This window comes from Coregonus lavaretus, assembly GCF_964263955.1.
Source record: "Coregonus lavaretus genome assembly, chromosome: 5".
NCBI classification, from domain to species: Eukaryota; Metazoa; Chordata; class Actinopteri; order Salmoniformes; family Salmonidae; genus Coregonus; species Coregonus lavaretus.
In genome coordinates, this window is record NC_139992.1 from 49,298,764 (window position 1) to 49,318,763 (window position 20,000).

The window sequence follows — 20,000 nt, forward strand, 5'->3', positions numbered from 1 at the left end:
AGACACACACACATACACACACACACACACACAGGCATACGTATACGCACACACAGGCGCGCAAACACACACAGGCGCACACACACACACACACAGGCATACGTATACGCACAAACAGGCGCGCACACACACACAGGCGCACACACACACACACACAGGAGCACACACACACACAGGCGCACACACACACACACACACAGGCGCACACACACACAGGCGCACACACACACACAGGCGCACACACACATACACACACTGGAGCAAAGACTACCATCGGCCTGTTATAAAATAATCACCATCAACTGCTCACCAAACTCAGCTACTGAAGAAATAAAGATGTACATGTACAGACAGACACAGACATAGCAACATAGTTAAGCAATAAGGCACGAGGAGGTGTGGTATGTGTATTTATTATGGATCCCCATTAGCTGCTGCCAAGGCAGCTGCTACTCTTCCTAGGGCCAATATACCACGGCTAAGTTCTTAAGCACAACGCAACGCGGAGTGCCTGGATACAGCCGTTAGCCGTGGTATATTGGCTATATACCACAAACCCCCGAGGTGCGTTATTGCTGTTATAAACTGGTTACCAACTTAATTAGAACAGTAAAAAATATTTTTATAAGGTCTGATATACCACGGCTTTCAGCCAATCAGCATTCAGGGCCACCACCCAGTTTATATAAAAAAATAAACACTCACTCACACAAAGAGATTAATGAAACATGAAAACACAAATGTACAGACAGACATGACAGGACAGACAGGACAGACATGATAGACAGGACATGACAGGACAGACATGATAGACATGACAGACAGGACAGACAGGACAGCCATGACAGACAGGACAGACATGACAGACATGACAGACAGGACATCCATGACAGACAAGACAGACAGGACAGCCATGACAGACAGGACAGATATGACAGCCAGACAGACATGACAGACATGAAAGACAGGACAGACAGGACAGACAGACATGATAAACTGGACAGACAGGACAGACAGACATAACAGCCAGACAGACATGAGACAGGACAGACAGACAGATATGCCCACAGATCAAATTTTTTGAAAACACACACACAGCTGTTTTCAGCAGAAAGCGGCCATCATGTTGGTAGGTGCCCTCAGTGTGTGTGTGTTGTGTGTGTGTAGTGTGTGTGTGTAGTGTGTGTGTGTCAACTCAGGTAAATATTGTCTGAGAGGATTAGGTGTCCAGAGCGGCGCCCAGATGGGCGATAAGACCATCGCTCTTGCCACCCTCATGGCCAATCACCATAAGTGTACACACACACACACACACACACACACACACACACACACACACAGGATGACCGCTGTCCCTCTGTCATATCAAACACACATACCCCACACACACCATGCACACACGATTGTTGAATCAAATTAAGATTAAATTAAGATTCAGCAGCGTCTTGACAGAGGCAGTGTATTTATCATGCTAATCTTCTCCCTGCCTTCTCCCTGTCTCTGTGTGTCTCTCTGTGTGTTTGCTTTAGAGATGCAGCCCAGTCAAAGACATTGGGAGGTGATTATAGGAAATGTCCATCTTAGACTGATTGCTCTGTGCCGATCTACCTCCTGCATACGACGCTGGGCATTATCGTAGCATTGTTCTTTGGGGGACCGATGTTGGTTCTGTAAACAACTTGGTTGGTTGATAGAATAGCAGTAGGCTATAATGTAGTTAGTATAGCAGAGTACTGTACCAACTGTTTGGGGTAGTTTACAGATCACACATTGACACCGCTTACACCTGTGCCCTGTTAGTATGTCTAACAGTTATGGGTCTTACTATGATTTCATTCAGAATACATTTCTGTTGGCACTAATATCACTCCATAGTGCTCTGCTTTGGTATGGGAGTGAACCCCCAATACTACAACCCTGCCCTCTACTTTTAAACAACACTCCAACTGAATCACACAGGAAGGAGAATGACACTGCAGTCCAACACTTCCTGCCTGAAACAGCCCTATCAGAGAATGGGAATTGAGGACCACAATGGAAATAAGCCTGGTGTTTAATGTATGTAATGTTGATTGTTGATGTTGACTGTTAATTATCCAATAAATTAAATCAATCAATCAAATGATGTGGTGTCATGTAAATGCATTATGCATCATAATGCTTTTGGTAGAAACCTCAATGACTAAACTCTATCTAGGACTCTGGTCCTATCTGTCTCAAGGTCGTTCATTCGTTCCACTACCATGGAGGAACATGGGTGCTACAGGGCTGCACCACACTCCAGAGGACAGCCGCCCCGACTGAAAGCCTCCTTAATCTAGCACGGCCATTACACCGCAAAGAGAGTGAGAAGAAAACGTGTACGAGTCGAGGAAGACAAGAGAGAGAAAATGACTTGTTCATACCTGACTACCTCTGTAATATGAAATCCAATTTAGGGAGGAGTGGGGAAACGGAGAGATAAGAAGAAGGGAGGCTTTTTTTCTCTCCCTGCGCCGTACCGCGCCGAGCCCCATCAGCCTAGGCAAACACTAAATAATGAACAATACTGTGGCTGTCCCACCATGATAAAACACACTCCATTAATGCCACTCGGCAGAATTAATGATAATTATGCCACGTTCAACGCCTGTTCTCTTATTTAATTCTTATCTGAGCTGCCGAGGAGGAAGGAACAGCGCTCTGACTGTCTCCTCTTTCTCCCCCCAAAAATAACAATAGAAAGAAAATCCCTCATTTAAGTCATTCAGAAAGGGGAAGTTCACAGAGGAAATGGGAACTTTTATAGGTGTAAAATGAAAGAGGTGACATGGGAAGCAACAGGGGAAGAACTCAGTCACTTTCACGCTCTGGAACAGGTGATCGCAACACTTGGCTTAAGATGGGCTGTGACCTTTCTCTCTGTGTGTTTGTGTGTGTGTGTGTGTGTGTGTGTGTGTGTGTGTGTGTGTGTTCTGAGCCCTTCTGAGTGTGGTCTGAGCCTCACCATCAAGGTTTTGATGACATATTGAAGGACGGCACAACCGTAGAATTAGAATGAGATTCTATGTGTATGGGCACAACACCATAAGACTTGTATTACAAGATCAGAAACATACTCAGCCTGCTAATGACAATGGAACACACAGCCATGGTATGATCAGTGATAAATGAGGTCTCTGTAATGACAGTGAGTAAAAGGCTTTTGACAGGGATAGAGTTTTGAAACAAACCACACACACACACACACACACACACTTCCAGGGCTAATGAGAGTGTGTATAAAGTGGTGTTTGTGTCAGGAGGCCCTCCTACCTGGGTCTAATTAGACTGTGGTAATTCACTCAGGCAAACTCTTAATGACAGAGAGGAAAACCACTGCTGTGTGTGTGTGTGTGTGTGACTGAGAGAATAAATAACTTCAGCTACTAGGGAGCGAAATAAAATCATGACTCTTAAGGTGTCAGACTACAGCGTGTACATACACATGCCGTTGGGAGTGGATGTGTATACTAGTGGCAGTATGTGCAGTCATGCTAGACAGTCCATGTTAGCAATATGGAACCCCCGCTTGTGTTGCATACTGTTCATTCATTGGCTGTGTAGGACAGGTGTTGAACAAGCAGCCCTTCAATCTACACACACACCTCACCCCTGCACCCCTCCCCACGCACACCCCGCTAACCCTGCATGTGTAGAAGCCATAAGGTGTGTGTGTATGTATGCGTGTCTGCCTATGTGTGTGTACTCACTGGCAGCGTGGGGCAGGTTGATGAAGAAGCCTTTGAGTCTGGAGGCCAGCCACTCCATGCTCTCCTGCAGGTTGGCCAGAGCCTTCAGGTCGCTCACGTCACGCAGGATCTCGTTCTGCGGGATCAGCTTGTCACCTAGGTTACCCGTTAGCACCTCAGACTCCTTGGCAAACGCCGCCCTGGAGGGAGGGGATGGGAGAGGGAGAGGGAGAGGAGGGGAGTGAAAGAAGGTCTATTAGACTAAATCAATCAATGTGACAAGTTCTAGACAGGTTCTAAAATGTAATGAGAGTAGTTTGAACTAACCGCCTGATATTCAAACAAGGGTTAGCCTGGTCCCAGATCTGTTTGAACTAACTGCCTGATATTCAAACAAGGGTTAGCCTGGTACAAGATCTGTTTGAACTAACTGCCTGATATTCAAACTAGGGTTAGCCTGGTCCCAGATCTGCTTGAACTAACTGCCTGATATTCAAACAAGGGTTAGCCTGGCCCCAGATCTGTTTGAACTAACTGCCTGATATTCAAACAAGGGTTAGCCTGGTACAAGATCTGTTTGAACTAACTGCCTGATATTCAAACAAGGGTTAGGCTGGTCCCAGATCTGCTTGAGCTAACTGCCTGATATTCAAACAAGGGTTAGCCTGGTCCCAGATCTGTTTGAACTAACTGCCTGATATTCAAACAAGGGTTAGCCTGGTACAAGATCTGTTTGAACTAACTGCCTGATATTCAAACAAGGGTTAGGCTGGTCCCATATCTGCTTGAACTAACTGCCTGATATTCAAACAAGGGTTAGCCTGGTCCCAGATCTGCTTGAACTAACTGCCTGATATTCAAACAAGGGTTAGCCTGGTACAAGATCTGCTTGAACTAACTGCCTGATATTCAAACAAGGGTTAGCCTGGTCCCAGATCTGCTTGAACTAACTGCCTGATATTCAAACCATGGTTAGCCTGGTCCCAGATCTGCTTGAACTAACTGCCTGATATTCAAACAAGGGCCAGATCTGTTTGAACTAACTGCCTGATATTCAAACAAGGGTTAGCCTGGTACAAGATCTGTTTGAACTAACTGCTTGATATTCAAACAAGGGTTAGGCTGGTCCCAGATCTGCTTGAACTAACTGCCTGATATTCAAACAAGGGTTAGCCTGGTCCCAGATCTGTTTGTACTAACTGCCTGATATTCAAACAAGGGTTAGCCTGGTACAAGATCTGTTTGAACTAACTGCCTGATATTCAAACAAGGGTTAGCCTGGTCCCAGATCTGTTTGAACTAACTGCCTGATATTCAAACAAGGGTTAGCCTGGTCCCAGATCTGTTTGTCCCATCTTGCCAAATCCTTTGGTCATTGTTTGGCGTATTAATGACAATAGGAGATCGGAAGATCTGAGACCAGGTTAGAGAGATAAGGGTTTTTCTTCTGGATATAGGTAATGCATTAACCCTTTAAGAGCAGGGGCTTAAAAGCTGCGAACAGCTCCAGATAAGGATTCCCCAGAACGAAGTAGAGGACTGCAGTGGAAGGCAGGAGGACAGTGAAAAGGAGAAGGACATTTATTGGGGGGGTGAGGAGGATTAGGGGGGACTATAATAACCATCCCACGGTCCCCTGCACAGAGGATGGCTGGCACAGTGTGGAGCTGGACCCTGGACAGACAGACCAGTCACATCAACTCCAGCATGCATCTCAATGAGGCCTTGGGCTTCCAGTAATGACCTACACTTTTATTTAGGACTGACTGACAGACTTAGTTCAGTCACCACAGGCCCAATGACTAGCTAGTAACTGGAGTAGGAGCAAGATCTACAGGGAAGGGGAGAGAGAGAGAAGACTGAACTGTGTGTGTGTGTGTGTGTGTGTGTGTGTGTGTGTGTGTGTGTGTGTGTGTGTGTGTGTGTGTGTGTGAGAGAGAGTGAGAAAGAGAGAGAGCTCTATTTTAAGGCAATGTGACGTTTCAGACTCTACACATGCTGGCAGACACTTGACAAGAACACAGCCTTGAGGAGAAGACATCAAATTGTTGCTGCCACAAAGAATATCCTCATATTTTGTGTGACTAGCGACTAGCAGCCTTGGTGAATTCACTTCAATATCAAAACTCGAAAGAGAGAGAGAGAGAGAGAGAGAGAGAGAGAGAGAGAGAGAGAGAGAGAGAGAGAGAGAGAGAGAGAGAGAGAGAGAGAGAGAGAGAGAGAGAGAGAGAGAGAGAAACTGAGAATGAAAGACAGAGAGAGAGAGAGAGAGAGAGAGAGGGGGAAGAACTGAATGACTTGTTCCAAACAAGCACCTTATTACTGGAGCTTTATCAAAAGGAGAGCTGGGTTACCAGACGTGGAGCCTCTAATCCCTCCAAAGAATGTTGAAAATGTATGTGGCTGTGACTCAAATTAAAAAAGCCTAAAAGCTTATCCTTGCATTTAAATCCAATGCGCTGGACAGATAGGTTTTTAACTGCCAAATGCATCCTTATGGAGCAATCACTACTTATTTTACATCGCTGTCTCGTTCAATCACAACATGCTTGATGAAGGGGTGGAGGGGGAGGGTGAGGATACTTTTCTGTGTGTGTGTGTGTGTGTGTGTGTGTGTGTATGTGTGTGTGTGTGTATGTGTGTGTGTGTCACCTGGTGAAGTCCTCTTCGTCCTCTCTCTTCTGTCGGAGCTGTCTGGGCTGGGCCATGTTAGCCCAGTTGGGCAGAGACTGGAGCAGTCGGCTTATGTCCTCGTCCTTAGACCACGATGCACTGATGGTCAGCTTCTCCTCACACTGGACTATGCCCCTGGGACAGAGGGCAGAGAGAGATCATCAACTGTATAGTACAGATGGCATAGCATGAGGTTGGATGGAGACAGATTGCCTGCATGTGGGAGGATAACTGTTTAGCTCAGCACTTTGGATCAGTGCTTGAGTTCCAGATAACCCCTCCATAAACACACAGCAGCTAACTGAGGCACAGTGTTTCCACACCCACAGCAGGGAGTAACACCTGGTCAGGTGAGAGGTAGAGGTAGCGGGGTAGAGGCTGGAAGGGTAGAGGAGAGGTAGAGGGGTAGAGGATGGAAGGGTAGAGGAGAGGTAGAGGGGTAGAGGATGGAGGAGTAGAGGAGAGGTAGAGGATGGAGGAGTAGAGGAGAGGTAGAGGGGTAGAGGATGGAGGAGTAGAGGAGAGGTAGAGGGGTAGAGGATGGAAGGGTAGAGGAGAGGTAGAGGAGAGGTAGAGGGGTAGAGGATGGAGGAGTAGAGGATGGATGGGTAGAGGAGGGTTAGAGGGGTAGAGGATGGAGGGGTAGAGGAGGGTTAGGGGGTAGAGGATGGAGGGGTAGAGGATGGAGGGGTAGAGGAGGGTTAGAGGGGTAGAGGATGGAGGGGTAGAGGAGGGTTAGGGGGTAGAGGATGGAGGGGTAGAGGATGGAGGGGTAGAGGAGGGTTAGAGGGGTAGAGGATGGAGGGGTAGAGGAGGGTTAGGGGGTAGAGGATGGAGGGGTAGAGGATGGAGGGGTAGAGGAGGGTTAGAGGGGTAGAGGATGGAGGGGTAGAGGAGAGGTAGAGGGGTAGAGGATGGAGGGGTAGAGGAGGGTTAGAGGGGTAGAGGATGGAGGGGTAGAGGAGAGGTAGAGGGTAGAGGATGGAGGGGTAGAGGAGGGTTAAAGGGGCAGAGAGCTGGGTTCTTATTTGCACAAGGTTAAAGGTCAGCCTAAATCTCTCTGGGGTTCAGCCCGATGAAGACAAGCACAACACAGGTGTGTGTGTATGTCAGAGAGAGAGAGCACTGCTGACACCCAATATACCCTCAACCACAATAAACTGAGTGAAATGACAGTTTCAGTTTCTATACCTTCTAGCAAGGAAGAGAGGACCCACTTTCCTCATGCTTGCACTGGGCCTGAGACAGTCTAACTCTTACCTGTATGAGGTGTTGCAGATCTCCTTGTACTCCTTCAGCTTGTCACAGACCAGTCTAACTCTTACCTGTACGCGGTATTGCAGATCTCCTTGTACTCCTTCAGCTTGTCACAGACCATCTCCAGGAACTGGTTGGAGTAGGCACTCAGGTCCTGCATCAGAGTCATCAGGTCCTGGATGGACTTCTCCACTACCACTGTGCTCTGGAGAGGACACAGAGAAATACAGGGTTAATACATTCATAATTATACATGAAATGTTTCATTTCAGGCAGAAATAATAAATCTCCTTACATGGAGAGAGGGAGAGAATATGTTTCAGCTGTTAATAGTTATAGACACTCGTTTTTTCTTTGTTCTGATTATAAAAAAAGAAATATCAAATAAAAAAAGAAATATGAAACATGTTGTGGTTTGACAATGTGACAAAGTGTTGAATAAAAAAAGTCCTAACCTCAACCAACATAACATTTTTCATTTCAACCACAAAACTGTCACTGTCACGGACGCCTCAGCTCTGAGCCCAGTGATACTTGTAATTCAGCCACTCCCTTGTCCTCACTTACCCAGGAAACATATCACTGAGTCCCAAATGACACCCTATTCCCTATATAGTACGCTACTTTTGACCAGGGCCCAGGGCTCTGGACAAAAGTAGTGCACTGTATAGGGGATAGGGTGCAATTTGGGACGTAGTTCTCTCTTTACAGCCACTAGAAGGGGAGCAGAAAATGATATGGCTCCTGAAGTAGTGTAACACCAGTGTTGAGGGGACTGTCAGGTCTCTCCTGTCCGATGTGCAAAGCCGTCAGCAGGCAACAAATCTAATACAATGACTTTATATTCTCCTGTCAGGGAGTGGATGCTGTTGGGAGCTTGTCATTGTCAACGATATACCGCCGTGTCAGAGGAGTGGCAGGAGGTGTGTGTGTGAGTGAGAGAGATCAGGTGAGTGTGTGTGTGTGTACTTATGCCTGCACGAACGACAAGAGCCCCAAGCGAGCTCTGTCAAAACTACAGTCATTACAGGTTAGCCAGAGTAGCGTTACAAATAGCAGGACGGAAGCAGACACTTCAATACACACACCAAACTTGACACCACTGCCACAGACCTACACTACATGACCAAAAGCATTTGGACATCTGCTCGTCAAACATCTCGTTCCAAAATCATGGCCATTAATATGGAGTTGGTCCCCCCTTTGCTGCTATAACAGCCTCCACTCTTCTGGGAAGGCTTTCCACTAGATGTTGGAACATTGCTGCGGGGACTTGCTTCCATTCAGCCACAAGAGCATTAGTGAGGTCAGGCACTGATGTTGGGCGATTAGGCCTGGCTCGCAGTCGGCGTTGCAATTCATCGCAAACGCCATGGGGCGGCGCACAATTGGCCCAGCGTTGTCCAGGATGTAGCTCAGTTGGTAGAGCATGGCGTTTGCAACGCCAGGGTTGTGGGTTCAATTCCCACGGGACTATAACATTTAAAAAAAAATAATGTATGCACTCACTAACTGTAAGTCGCTCTGGATAAGAGCGTCTGCTAAATGACAAAAAAAAAAATATATATATATATATATATATATACACCTGACCAGCAGTAGGGGGCAGAAGGGGCAGTGGAGTGGTTTCTCTTACTAAGACAAACTTGTCCAAATGAAAACCTTTGCCTGCTTTTTAAAGCTATTTCTACTTTTTATTTGCTTGATCTCCAAGGGGAGGCTATTTCATAGACAAAAGCCTGTATAGAGAAACGTGCTTCTCGCAGTACTGTTTGCTCTAGGCTAGGGATTTTACAAGACATAACACCTGCTCTGGTATTGTAACTGTGTTGGTTATAGACCATATCAACGTGTTTTTTCATATAACCTGGAGCACAATCATTTAAGATGTCAAACATATGATTAAGTTTAAGTTGGTCCACTCTGGAGTCCAAAGGCAACAAGCCCACCTCCCGGAACTCCTGTACCCCTATGTGGGTCCTAGGGGGACATTCAGAACTCCTGTACCCCTATGTGGGTCCTAGGGGGACATTCAGCATTTACCTGATAACATTATGTTGCATGAAACAAATTCTCTTTTTCAGCTTTTCGGTTAACCCACTATACCAAGCAGAGCATGCATAATCAAAATTAAACTGAATCAAGGTTGAGACAAGCAGTTTCTTAACTTTGATGTTAAAATATCTAGTGTTACGTTATAAACATTTCAGTTTGTTCGCCATTTTAGAAATAATTTTTGCAGCAATCAGGTCTCCAGAAAGGGATTGATCTATGGACACACCAAGATAAGTTACACTTGTTTTAGATTAAATCTCCTTGGCTGCACAGTTTACCTTTATCTTGTCAGCCCTAAGCAATCTACGTTTTGTTCCAAACAAAATCCATTCAGCTTTTCCCAAATGTAGCGACAATTTGTTGTCAGTCAACCAATCTCTAACAAAATGCAATTCCTTACTCAGGGTCTCCTCTATGTAAACTGTATCCTTCCCTGATACCAGTAGGGCTGAGTCATCAGCATAAAGCAGGAGTTTGCACTTTACTGTATCTGGCATATCATTAACATATATGAGAAATAAGAGAGGCCCTAAAATTGATCCCTGCGGTACTCCACAGGATATTTATTTGGCCTCTAACAGAACATCACCAACATTACATACTTGTGTTCTGTTGGTCAGATAAGACCTAAACCAACTCTGTGTTACATCATTTAGACCCATGCATTTCAGTTTCATCAGGAGAATATCATGGTCCACAGTGTCAAAAGCTTTCTGCAAGTCTAACATGACCATATCTGTATAGTTCCCCTTCTCACTTTCCTGCTTGATATGGTCAAAAAGGTGGATAAGGCAGGTATTAGTGGAATGAGCTGTTCTAAAGCCAGATTGGAGTTCATAAAGAAGTTTGTGCTCGAGAAGGTATCCCTCAAGTTGATTAAAAGCTAATCTCTCAACAACTTTGGATAAGGTGCAGAGGATCGACACAGGCCTGTAGTTTCCTACATTTGTTTTACTACTCTTCTTGTGGAGTGGAACCACCCGGGCTGTTTAGAGATCATTGGGAAATGTACCACTACTAATAGAAAGGTTTACAATATGCGTTATCATTTTAGCAGTGACACAAGCACTATCCTTTATGAATCTTGAAGGAAGGTTATCCAGCCCAGTTGCTTTGTTTGTGCTCATTAAGCATAGTAGATTGGAAACTTTGTCCTCTGTTACCATGCACAGCTCAAACAAATCTTTTGTGATATCTTTGCTATGGTAAAAGTTCTTAATGAAAGACTGGCCATAGTGTCCAGAGCAGGTCGGTCATTTCTTAACCAGAGATGAGGCTATATATATACAAAGGTATGTGGACACCCCTTCAAATTAATGGATTCTGCTATTTTTAGCCACAACCGTTGCTGACAGGTGTATAATTAGTGTATGGGTGGTCCCGGGGATCGAACCCACTACCTTGGCGTTACAAGCGCCTTGCTCTACCAGCTGAGCTACAGAGGACCACATCTTAGGCTTGTGTGCGGCTGCTCGGCAATGGAAACCAATTTCATGAAGCTCCCGACGAACAGTTAGTGTGCTGACGTTGCTTCCAGAGGCAGTTTGGAACTCGGTAGTGTTGCAAAAGAGCACAGACAATTTTTACGCGCTACACGCTTCAGCACTCGGTGGTCCACTTCGCGGCTGAGCCGTTGTTGCTCCTAGACGTTTCCACTTCACAATAACAGAACTTACAGTTGGAGGGGCAGCTCTAGTAGGGCAGAAATTTGACAAACTGACTTGTTGGAAAAGTGGCATCCTATGACGGTGCCACGCTGAAAGTCACTGAGCTCTTCAGTAAGGCCATTCTACTGACAATGTTTGTCTATGGAGATTGCATGGCTGTGTGCTAGATTTTATACACCTGTCAGCAACGGTTGTGGCTAAAAATAGCAGAATCCACTAATTTGAAGGGGTGTCCACAATTCTTTTGTATATAATGTTGTCATAGAATTGACATAATCCACGTCATAAAGCGCCATAAGAGCTGACTTCCCACACTGTCACCACTGTCTTTTAAATGAAACCTGACATATTCAGCTGACCCCTCTCCCTGTGCTCTTTACAGGTCTGTCCATTCTTGGAACTGGATAAGAAGTGGTCAAATTAAATTAAAACAAGCAAGGATCAACTATCTTCTTTCTTCTTATTTTAATTATTTACTTATTTCTCCTCTCTCACTATTTTCTATAATATCTAGTCATTTCTTCTGGTATTTTATCAATAAAAATGAATTTCTTAGCATCAAAGGATTGTGTGTGAGTTGTTTTTGTGGGTCAGACCAAGACAAAGTGTGTTTGATTCAAATAAAGACATATACTAGTGCACACAGTGGAGTGGTCCATTGAAACTCACTAACATTAGCCACGGCAGTGCTAACCGCTAGTCTAGAAGCAGCAGCAGCAGTAGTGGTTAGCAGTGGCAGCTAGCCGTACCAGCTCTTACACTGTTGAAGATGCCCTGCTGGCAACAGTAGCAGGGTGTAGTCAGCAGGGGGCAGCAGTGGCCTGAACAGGGTAGTTACTGATTAAAGGGACTCCTGGCTGGCCCCCTGCTCCCTCTCCCTGCTGGGGGGTAATGATCTGTAGTGCTGCCCATACCCAGAGCTCCACAAGGCTGGTCCCTGTCATGAAACTCCGCCAGGGGACCCCCCCCCCAGTCCCATTGCCCACGGCCCCCTGCCAGCATGACGGAGGAGAGCAGGGACCCCTTCACACAGTAGGGGAGGGCTGGCACTTCTAGACACAAGCAGACATACAGGCACACGCACAGTTGAACACACACAGATACACACACACAAAAACAGAGACACACACACACACCAGAAACCCCAGTGAGTGTGTGATGGAGCCAGGAAGAGGACTTTCTATATTTGTCATCACAGAGACGATGGAAGGAGTTGCTGTGAGAGCCAAGGAGATGATAACCATCCTGCTATTGGGCAAGAACTAAAGCCAACTCCAATGAATCAGTCATACAATTGTTAGCTTTCACTTTAAAATCACCTTCAGCTGCTAAAAAACCTACAAGAAAGATGAACACTAGACAGAAATATTTCCCTTTAGGCCTCTCTCTCTCTTTCTCCCTCTCTTTCTCTCTCCCTCTCTGTTTCTCTTTCTTTCACTCTTTCCTTGGTGTTTGAACACTAAGTCCAGTATTCTCTCTCCTCCTACTAAGAGTTAGTGAGGCTGGATATCAGCAGGTCAGGAACGGGGACGGTAAACAATGGATCCCAGATCCATTAATCCTGGAACAAATGCTCTGGCTCTGCTCGCCTTGTCTGACTCTGCTCATTTAACATAACCATTCGTCGTTGCAGCAGAAATCATTACAAAGTCATCAAGGGCCGCAGATTGAGAGAAGAGAGAGAGAGAGAGAGAGAGAGAGAGAGAGAGAGAGAGAGAGAGAGCGAGAGAGAGAGAGAGAGAGAGAGAGAGAGAGAGAGAGAGAGAGAGAGAGAGAGAGAGAGAGAGACGAAGAGAGACGAAGAGAGACGAAGAGAGAGAGCAAGAGAGAAAGGGAAAGAGAGAGACCATTCACAGGGGTCTTGACAAACAGTGGGACCTCTCCATCTTATTTAACTGTCACACGCGGAGGAGACGAAATGCATTCTGGGGGCTGGCAAAACTTCTCCCACGAGACAACTTTATTGACAACTCACTCTCTTTCCACAAACACTCTAGCTTTAAGCAGTCACACTCCACTCTCTCCATCATTCCTCTACCAAATGCATTAAAACCAAAGCACACACACATACACACTGAAACATGGCTGGCTTGCACTTCTTTCTCTTCTATTTTGTGTCGGGGCCTAGCTGAAAGAAAATTGAATTGAGGCCGGCGATACACAAAATGGGTCTAGAAATTCAGTGATTTACCAGTGTAAATTCCTTCAGAGAGAGTGAAAGGCACAATCTCTGAGAGCTAATGATGAAAACAGGGCACAGTGAGCACTCAGACTATTGTCTCATTGGCTACAGCCGCCGTTAATGCAGTGGCATCACCATAGAAACGCCTGAGCTGGTGATAATAGCAGTTATTAGAGTTCTAAACACTCCTGAATGGAGGCGAGAGCAGGGGCGGGATGTGTCCTTGATGACTTTGAGCCTCTAGTGTGATAATAGTACAGTAGTAATCTTCATTTAAAGAGACTGATCTTAGGGAGAGTTTTTCTCATTACTCTCACTGACTGTGATGATAGAGGACATATTTAGCATTTTTGGACCTTGAGTGCATCAGGGTGTCCTGAGTGAAATAGTCAAAATAACTTAAAAGCTGCCATGATGCCACTGGGCAAAAACTTGTTGAATCAACGTCGTTTCTAAGTAATTTAAATCCCAAACATCTATGTGATGACGTTGAATCAAAGTGGAAAACGGATAAGATTTGCAAAAAAAGTCACCCAACCTTTAACCTAAATCCAATACCATGGTGACATTTTTGGTTGATTTCACATTGAATTCACGTTAGTTGACAACTCAACCAAATGTAAATCAAAACTAGATGTTAAACTGACATCTGTGCCCAGTGGATGTTGTCTATTGAATGGTTCACAACTAGGCCTTGCCATATTGCTGAAACTGTGGAATTGAGGTGAATTAAATGTTAATACAGACAGTCAGTCAAATAAAATGGTATTAATGTACAGACTGAATGGCCATGGAAACTATCCCAACTCTTCTACCCCTGTACTGCTGTCCTGCCTCTGTTACAAAAAGATCCACACACAAGGTCTTGTAGAGGGGTCTGAAGAGGGCTGTCAAGGGGCTTTGTCGTGCCCCTGAAACAGGTCGGAGGGTTTCCCCATTAATCAAGGGGCGGCCCCTACGGATCGAGAGGGCCAGAGCATTTAACCCTGTGCGTTCCGCCACGTCACTCTCATCACTGACCCAAAACCGCTGACTCCTGTGTCGGCCGTGACTCGTGTCACCCCACATTCAAGTCTGCAGGCCAGGGTTCTACAAACACAAATAACATGCTCACACACACACACACACACTGAAGTAGCAGAAGCATGTGGGCCGTCCGGCGTGTGCAGAGGGAGTCTCAGAGGCGTGAGTCCATGCTGACGTTGATGAATGATCTGCCAGACACTGTCCTACTCATGTGTGACTCCCCTTTACCCCAGTGAAGGGAGGGCTGTGTGTTGGTGTGTGTTTGGCCCTGTGTAGCTCAGTTGGTAGAGCATGGCACTTGCAACGCAAGGGTTGTGGGTTCGATTCCCACGGGGGGCCAGTATGAAAATGTATGCACTCACTAACTGTAAGTCGCTCTGGATAAGAGCGTCTGCTAAATGACTAAAATGTAATTATCTTTGTATATGTGTTTGTTCCAGTGTGTGTGTAAGGTTGTGAAAGAGTTGATTATCTTTCTGTGTGTGTTTGTTCCAGTGTGTGTGTAAGGTTGTGAAAGAGTTGATTATCTTTGTGTGTGTGTTTGTTCCAGTGTGTGTGTAAGGTTGTGAAAGAGTTGATTATCTTTCTATATGTGTTTGTTCCAGTGTGTGTGTAAGGTTGTGAAAGAGTTGATTATCTTTCTATATGTGTTTGTTCCAGTGTGTGTAAGGTTGTGAAAGAGTTGATTATCTTTGTGTGTGTGTATGTTCCAGTGTGTGTGTATGAGTGCTGGTGTGCGTGCGTGTAGATTCACGCAGCAAATTGTCAATAACACATGCAGTAGTTCTACAAACAAACCTTGGCTGGACGGCATTAGGCATGTTAGACCCTGCTGCAATCTAAATGGAAATAAACACGTCACAGCCATCTCTTCTCTTCTCTTCTCTCTCTGATTGGAGTTCACTTCACTGGAACAATTCAGCATCTCTGTCCAAATGCCACCCTAACCCCTACATAGTGCACTCATTTTGACCAGAGCCCCATATTCCCACTATATTGGGAATAGGGTGCAATTTGAGACGCAGAAAGTCATATGACGATGAAATCCCACTAAAGAAGCTTCTTCTTTTGAGGCCTCTTCATAGAAGAGCGGAAAACACCTATCACAAACTGTCACCTCCGATCACGTCAAATCAAAGGCCTCTCTGGCGAGTTAAAGTGCAGATCATAGCCAATCAGCACCCACTGTTAGTGTTTACATCAGTGAAGGCATCCAACCAACTACTTCTCTAATGGAATGATGCACAAATTGAGAGCGGAATGTCATAGTTCCTCACAGAGAGATGCTTATTTACAATCACAGCTCTCTATAACTGGAAAAAGACCAGCATGTACTGTATTGTTATTCACATACAGTATTATGTATGATAAACTAATGAAAGGGTTTGGCTAATGTATCGATACTTTCAAGCCGACATTATGTTTATAGCATGTGCACAGTAGGGTTGAATATTTTCCCGGTATTTTACAAATCTTCCATCGCAAGAATAAATCCCTTTTCTCCCGGGTAACACCGGTATATCCCGCCAAAACCGGAAGTGTAATTCTAAAGCACATTTGATTAGAGCTTTGATTGTCAAGAAAATTCAAGCCTTATGCTACCTGAGCCTGATGAGCCATTCGCAGGTGCATACTGCCCAAGAGACAAAGGCTAAAGTTAGAAGCTTATGCATAACCCATCATTCATTAGCTAAATACAGTATAAGGCTAATACTGCATTGAATGTATTACCTGGAAGGGGTAGGCTAGGACATTTTGGATGCAATTTGAATAGAATTAATGGAGAGAGAAAGAATGTGAGAGAGTGCTCGTGTGCACACTGATTTAAAGCAACAATATTCGAGTGATACGCTATTTTAAAACTCTACAGCTGCAATTTAAAAAACGGTATCTTAACAATAAAAAAATAAGGTGACCCCCGAAAGCCAGATGGAGATGTGTAAATTAGACGTGCATTCAGTCCTTATATTAATGTAGCATAGGCTATGCTGCAGCAAATGTAGGCCTACCTTTCATTAGAAACAAAGTGTCACAAGATGTCAGAGCAGATTGTGTTTTGCCAGTGGGGGTGAAAACCCTTAACATTATCATCACCATCATCACCATCATCATCCCCTTGGATGCTGTGAGTGCTTATATCACACTCACCTATGAACAGATGGCTCCCCAACACACACACAGACACACACACTGATTGAGTTATGAGTCTCCGCCCCTAACACTAATCCTGAGAATGTTGTGGTTTCCCCCAGACAGCGTTCCATGTCAAACCTCCTAATCATCCCTCTCTCTCTCTCCCTCCTTTCTCCTCGGGGGGTTACCACGGTGATGGTCGCATCATTACACTCCGGGGGAGGGGCGGAGGCGGAACCTGCCCACAACAAAGCATCACCCGTGGCAACCACTGGGTTGGGTGATCAGGTTATAGATGGAGATGTTCACTCAGTGGGGTTGTGTGTGTGTGTGTGTGTGTGTGTGTGTGTGTGTGTGAGAGTGCACTGTGTGAGTGTGTGTGTGTGTACTGTGTGAGTGTACTGTGTGTGTGTGTGTGTGTACTGTGTGAGTGTAGGTGTATACTGTGTGAGTGTGAGTGTGTGTACTGTGTGAGTGTGTGTGTACTGTGTGAGTGTGTGTGTGTGTAATGTGTGAGTGTGTGTGTGTACTGTGTGAGTGTACTGTGTGTGTGTGTGTGTGTACTGTGTGAGTGTGTGTGTGTGTACTGTGTGAGTGTACTGTGTGTGTGTGTGTGTGTACTGTGTGAGTGTAGGTGTATACTGTGTGAGTGTGAGTGTGTGTACTGTGTGAGTGTACTGTGTGAGTGTGTGTGTACTGTGTGAGTGTGTGTGTGTGTGTACTGTGCGAGTGTGTGTGTGTGTGTGTACTGTGTGAGTGTGTGTGTGTACTGTGTGAGTGTGTGTGTGTGTGTGTACTGTGTGAGTGTGAGTGTGTGTGTGTGTGTGTGTGTGTGTACTGTGTGAGTGTGTGTGTACTGTGTGAGTGTGTGTGTGTGTAATGTGTGAGTGTGTGTGTGTACTGTGTGAGTGTACTGTGTGTGTGTGTGTGTGTACTGTGTGAGTGTGTGTGTGTGTGTACTGTGTGAGTGTACTGTGTGTGTGTGTGTACTGTGTGAGTGTAGGTGTATACTGTGTGAGTGTGAGTGTGTGTACTGTGTGAGTGTACTGTGTGAGTGTGTGTGTACTGTGTGTGTGTGTGTGTACTGTGTGAGTGTGTGTGTGTGTGTACTGTGTGAGTGTGTGTGTGTACTGTGTGAGTGTGTGTGTGTGTGTGTACTGTGTGAGTGTGAGTGTGTGTGTGTGTGTGTGTGTGTACTGTGTGAGTGTGTGTGTGTACTGTGTGAGTGTACTGTGTGAGTGTGTGTACTGTGTGAGTGTGTGTACTGTGTGAGTGTGTGTGTGTGTGTGTACTGTGTGAGTGTGTGTGTGCACTGTGTGAGTGTGTGTACTGTGTGAGTGTGAGTGTGTGTACTGTGTGAGTGTGTGTGTGTACTGTGTGAGTGTGAGTGTGTGTACTGTGTGAGTGTGTGTGTGTACTGTGTGAGTGTGTACTGTGTGAGTGTGTGTGTGTGTACTGTGTGAGTGTGAGTGTGTGTACTGTGTGAGTGTGTGTGTGTACTGTGTGAGTGTGAGTGTGTGTACTGTGTGAGTGTGTGTGTGTACTGTGTGAGTGTGTACTGTGTGAATCCCCAAAAAGGTTCCATATGGACCTAATGGAGCACAGAGAGGAACCCCCCCCCCCCCCCCATATTACCATGCTGCTGATGAAGATGTACACACGTCTCTCTCTCTCTCTCCCTCCTTTCTCCTCAGGGGGTTACCACGGTGATGGTGATGTCGCATCATTACACTCTGGAGGAGGGGCAGATGCGGAACCCGCCCACTCAAAGCATCACCCATGGCAACCACTGAGTTGGGTGATCAGGTTATAGATGGAAATGTGTGTGTGTGTGTGTGTGTGTGTGTGGGTGTGTGTGTACCCCCAAAAAGGTTCCATATGGACCTAATGGAGCACAGATGATGAAGATGTGTACACACACACACACACACACACACTAAGCCACATATACGTCAATAAGAGAGCGATGAGATTCATTATCATAGCACCACACACATTTTTACATTTTAGTCATTTAGCTGACGCTCTTATCCAGAGCGACTTACAGTTAAGTGAGTGTATACATTTTTCATACATACACACCCCATGTTATTTTTCATCAAACTTGTAATGCAAGCCACATGACAGCTGTAACTTATCATAGGCTCAAAGTAAACTCCCTTTTCCTTCAAACAAAGAGACAGTTTTTTTAACAGGTCTGACATTTCAACTTCCCTGCTCCTTTTTCCACAGGCAAACATTAGTGTTCTTTGTCCCAACACACACTATCCTTCAGCAGCCGGTAATACCTTGAGCCAAACCGTCTCTGTCACACACACACACACACACACACACACAGCCGCACGCTGAGCACACACACACACGCTGCAGATATACTCTGAACACACACATATACACACTGAGGGGTGAAAACAGGTAAAAGGGATTTTAGGTACAGACCAAATAAGGTGCAAAATCCCTTGATAGTTTTTAACAGCTGTAAAACAGTCAACGAGGTGGTTAGGCTCAATCCATTTCATGACAGATAATGGAGCGGTGCATTCCAAACAACATTTGGGTAAATGGAATCGCATCTAAATGGATTGTTTTATTGCATATGGCCCTATAAAGTTAGAATGAAATTGGGTGTTCCGACCTTTTTTTTAACGGTGGAATCTCATTTAGTCGTAAACGCCAGAATAGCCTGAGCGTTTACTAGTGTGTGTGTGTGTATAGGTAAACCTGTGTCCAAATTTTTTGGGTGAGCCCGTGTCTGAGAATGTACAATATCTGTATTCAAATGTGTTAATCCGAGTGTGTGTGTGTCCATCCACCCAGTCTGTCTCCCCACCTTCGTCCTGTGCTCTCTCAGACACCCACCCAGAGGAGGTCTGTGGTCCCAATCACACAGCAACACAATGCAGCTAACTGGGGATTGTTCTGTGATTGCCTGTTGTTGTTCCCCCGGCCATGATAGGTGCTTAATAAAGTGCTCCCCAATCCGCCACCGCAGGAGCCAATCAGCAGGCAGCACACTGCCACGCTAATAAACACATCAACACACACACCGAACAAAAAGGTCAGTGTTATTAGAGCAACCATTTGTGGGGGTGGGGTGAAGGGTGGGAAGTTGGGATGGTGTGTGTGTGCTTTCACATTGTGTGTGCATGTAAATAAGCAGAGGGAAATTAAAAAGGTCAACTTCATTAGCAGACCAGTGTATATGAACACATCTACAATTCAGGGTGCACTCCAGCAAATGACGGGGAGACAAATACAATCAGCGTTCCATCCAGCCCCAGTCAAGAGGTTAACACA

General features: G+C 45.5%; 1 protein-coding gene across 1 annotated transcript in view; it reads right to left on the reverse strand.

Moving 5' to 3' along the window:
- LOC311129049 (exocyst complex component 4-like) overlaps positions 1-20,000 on the reverse strand; it is a 181,299-nt gene that overhangs the window by 24,833 nt on the left and 136,466 nt on the right. Inside the window, exons 12-14 of the mRNA XM_084161309.1 lie at positions 7,709-7,845; positions 6,363-6,518; positions 3,732-3,910 (exon numbers count right to left, since the gene is read on the reverse strand). Coding sequence (XP_084017435.1) covers positions 3,732-3,910; positions 6,363-6,518; positions 7,709-7,845 — 472 coding nt within the window. The remainder of the gene's footprint in view (positions 1-3,731; positions 3,911-6,362; positions 6,519-7,708; positions 7,846-20,000) is intronic.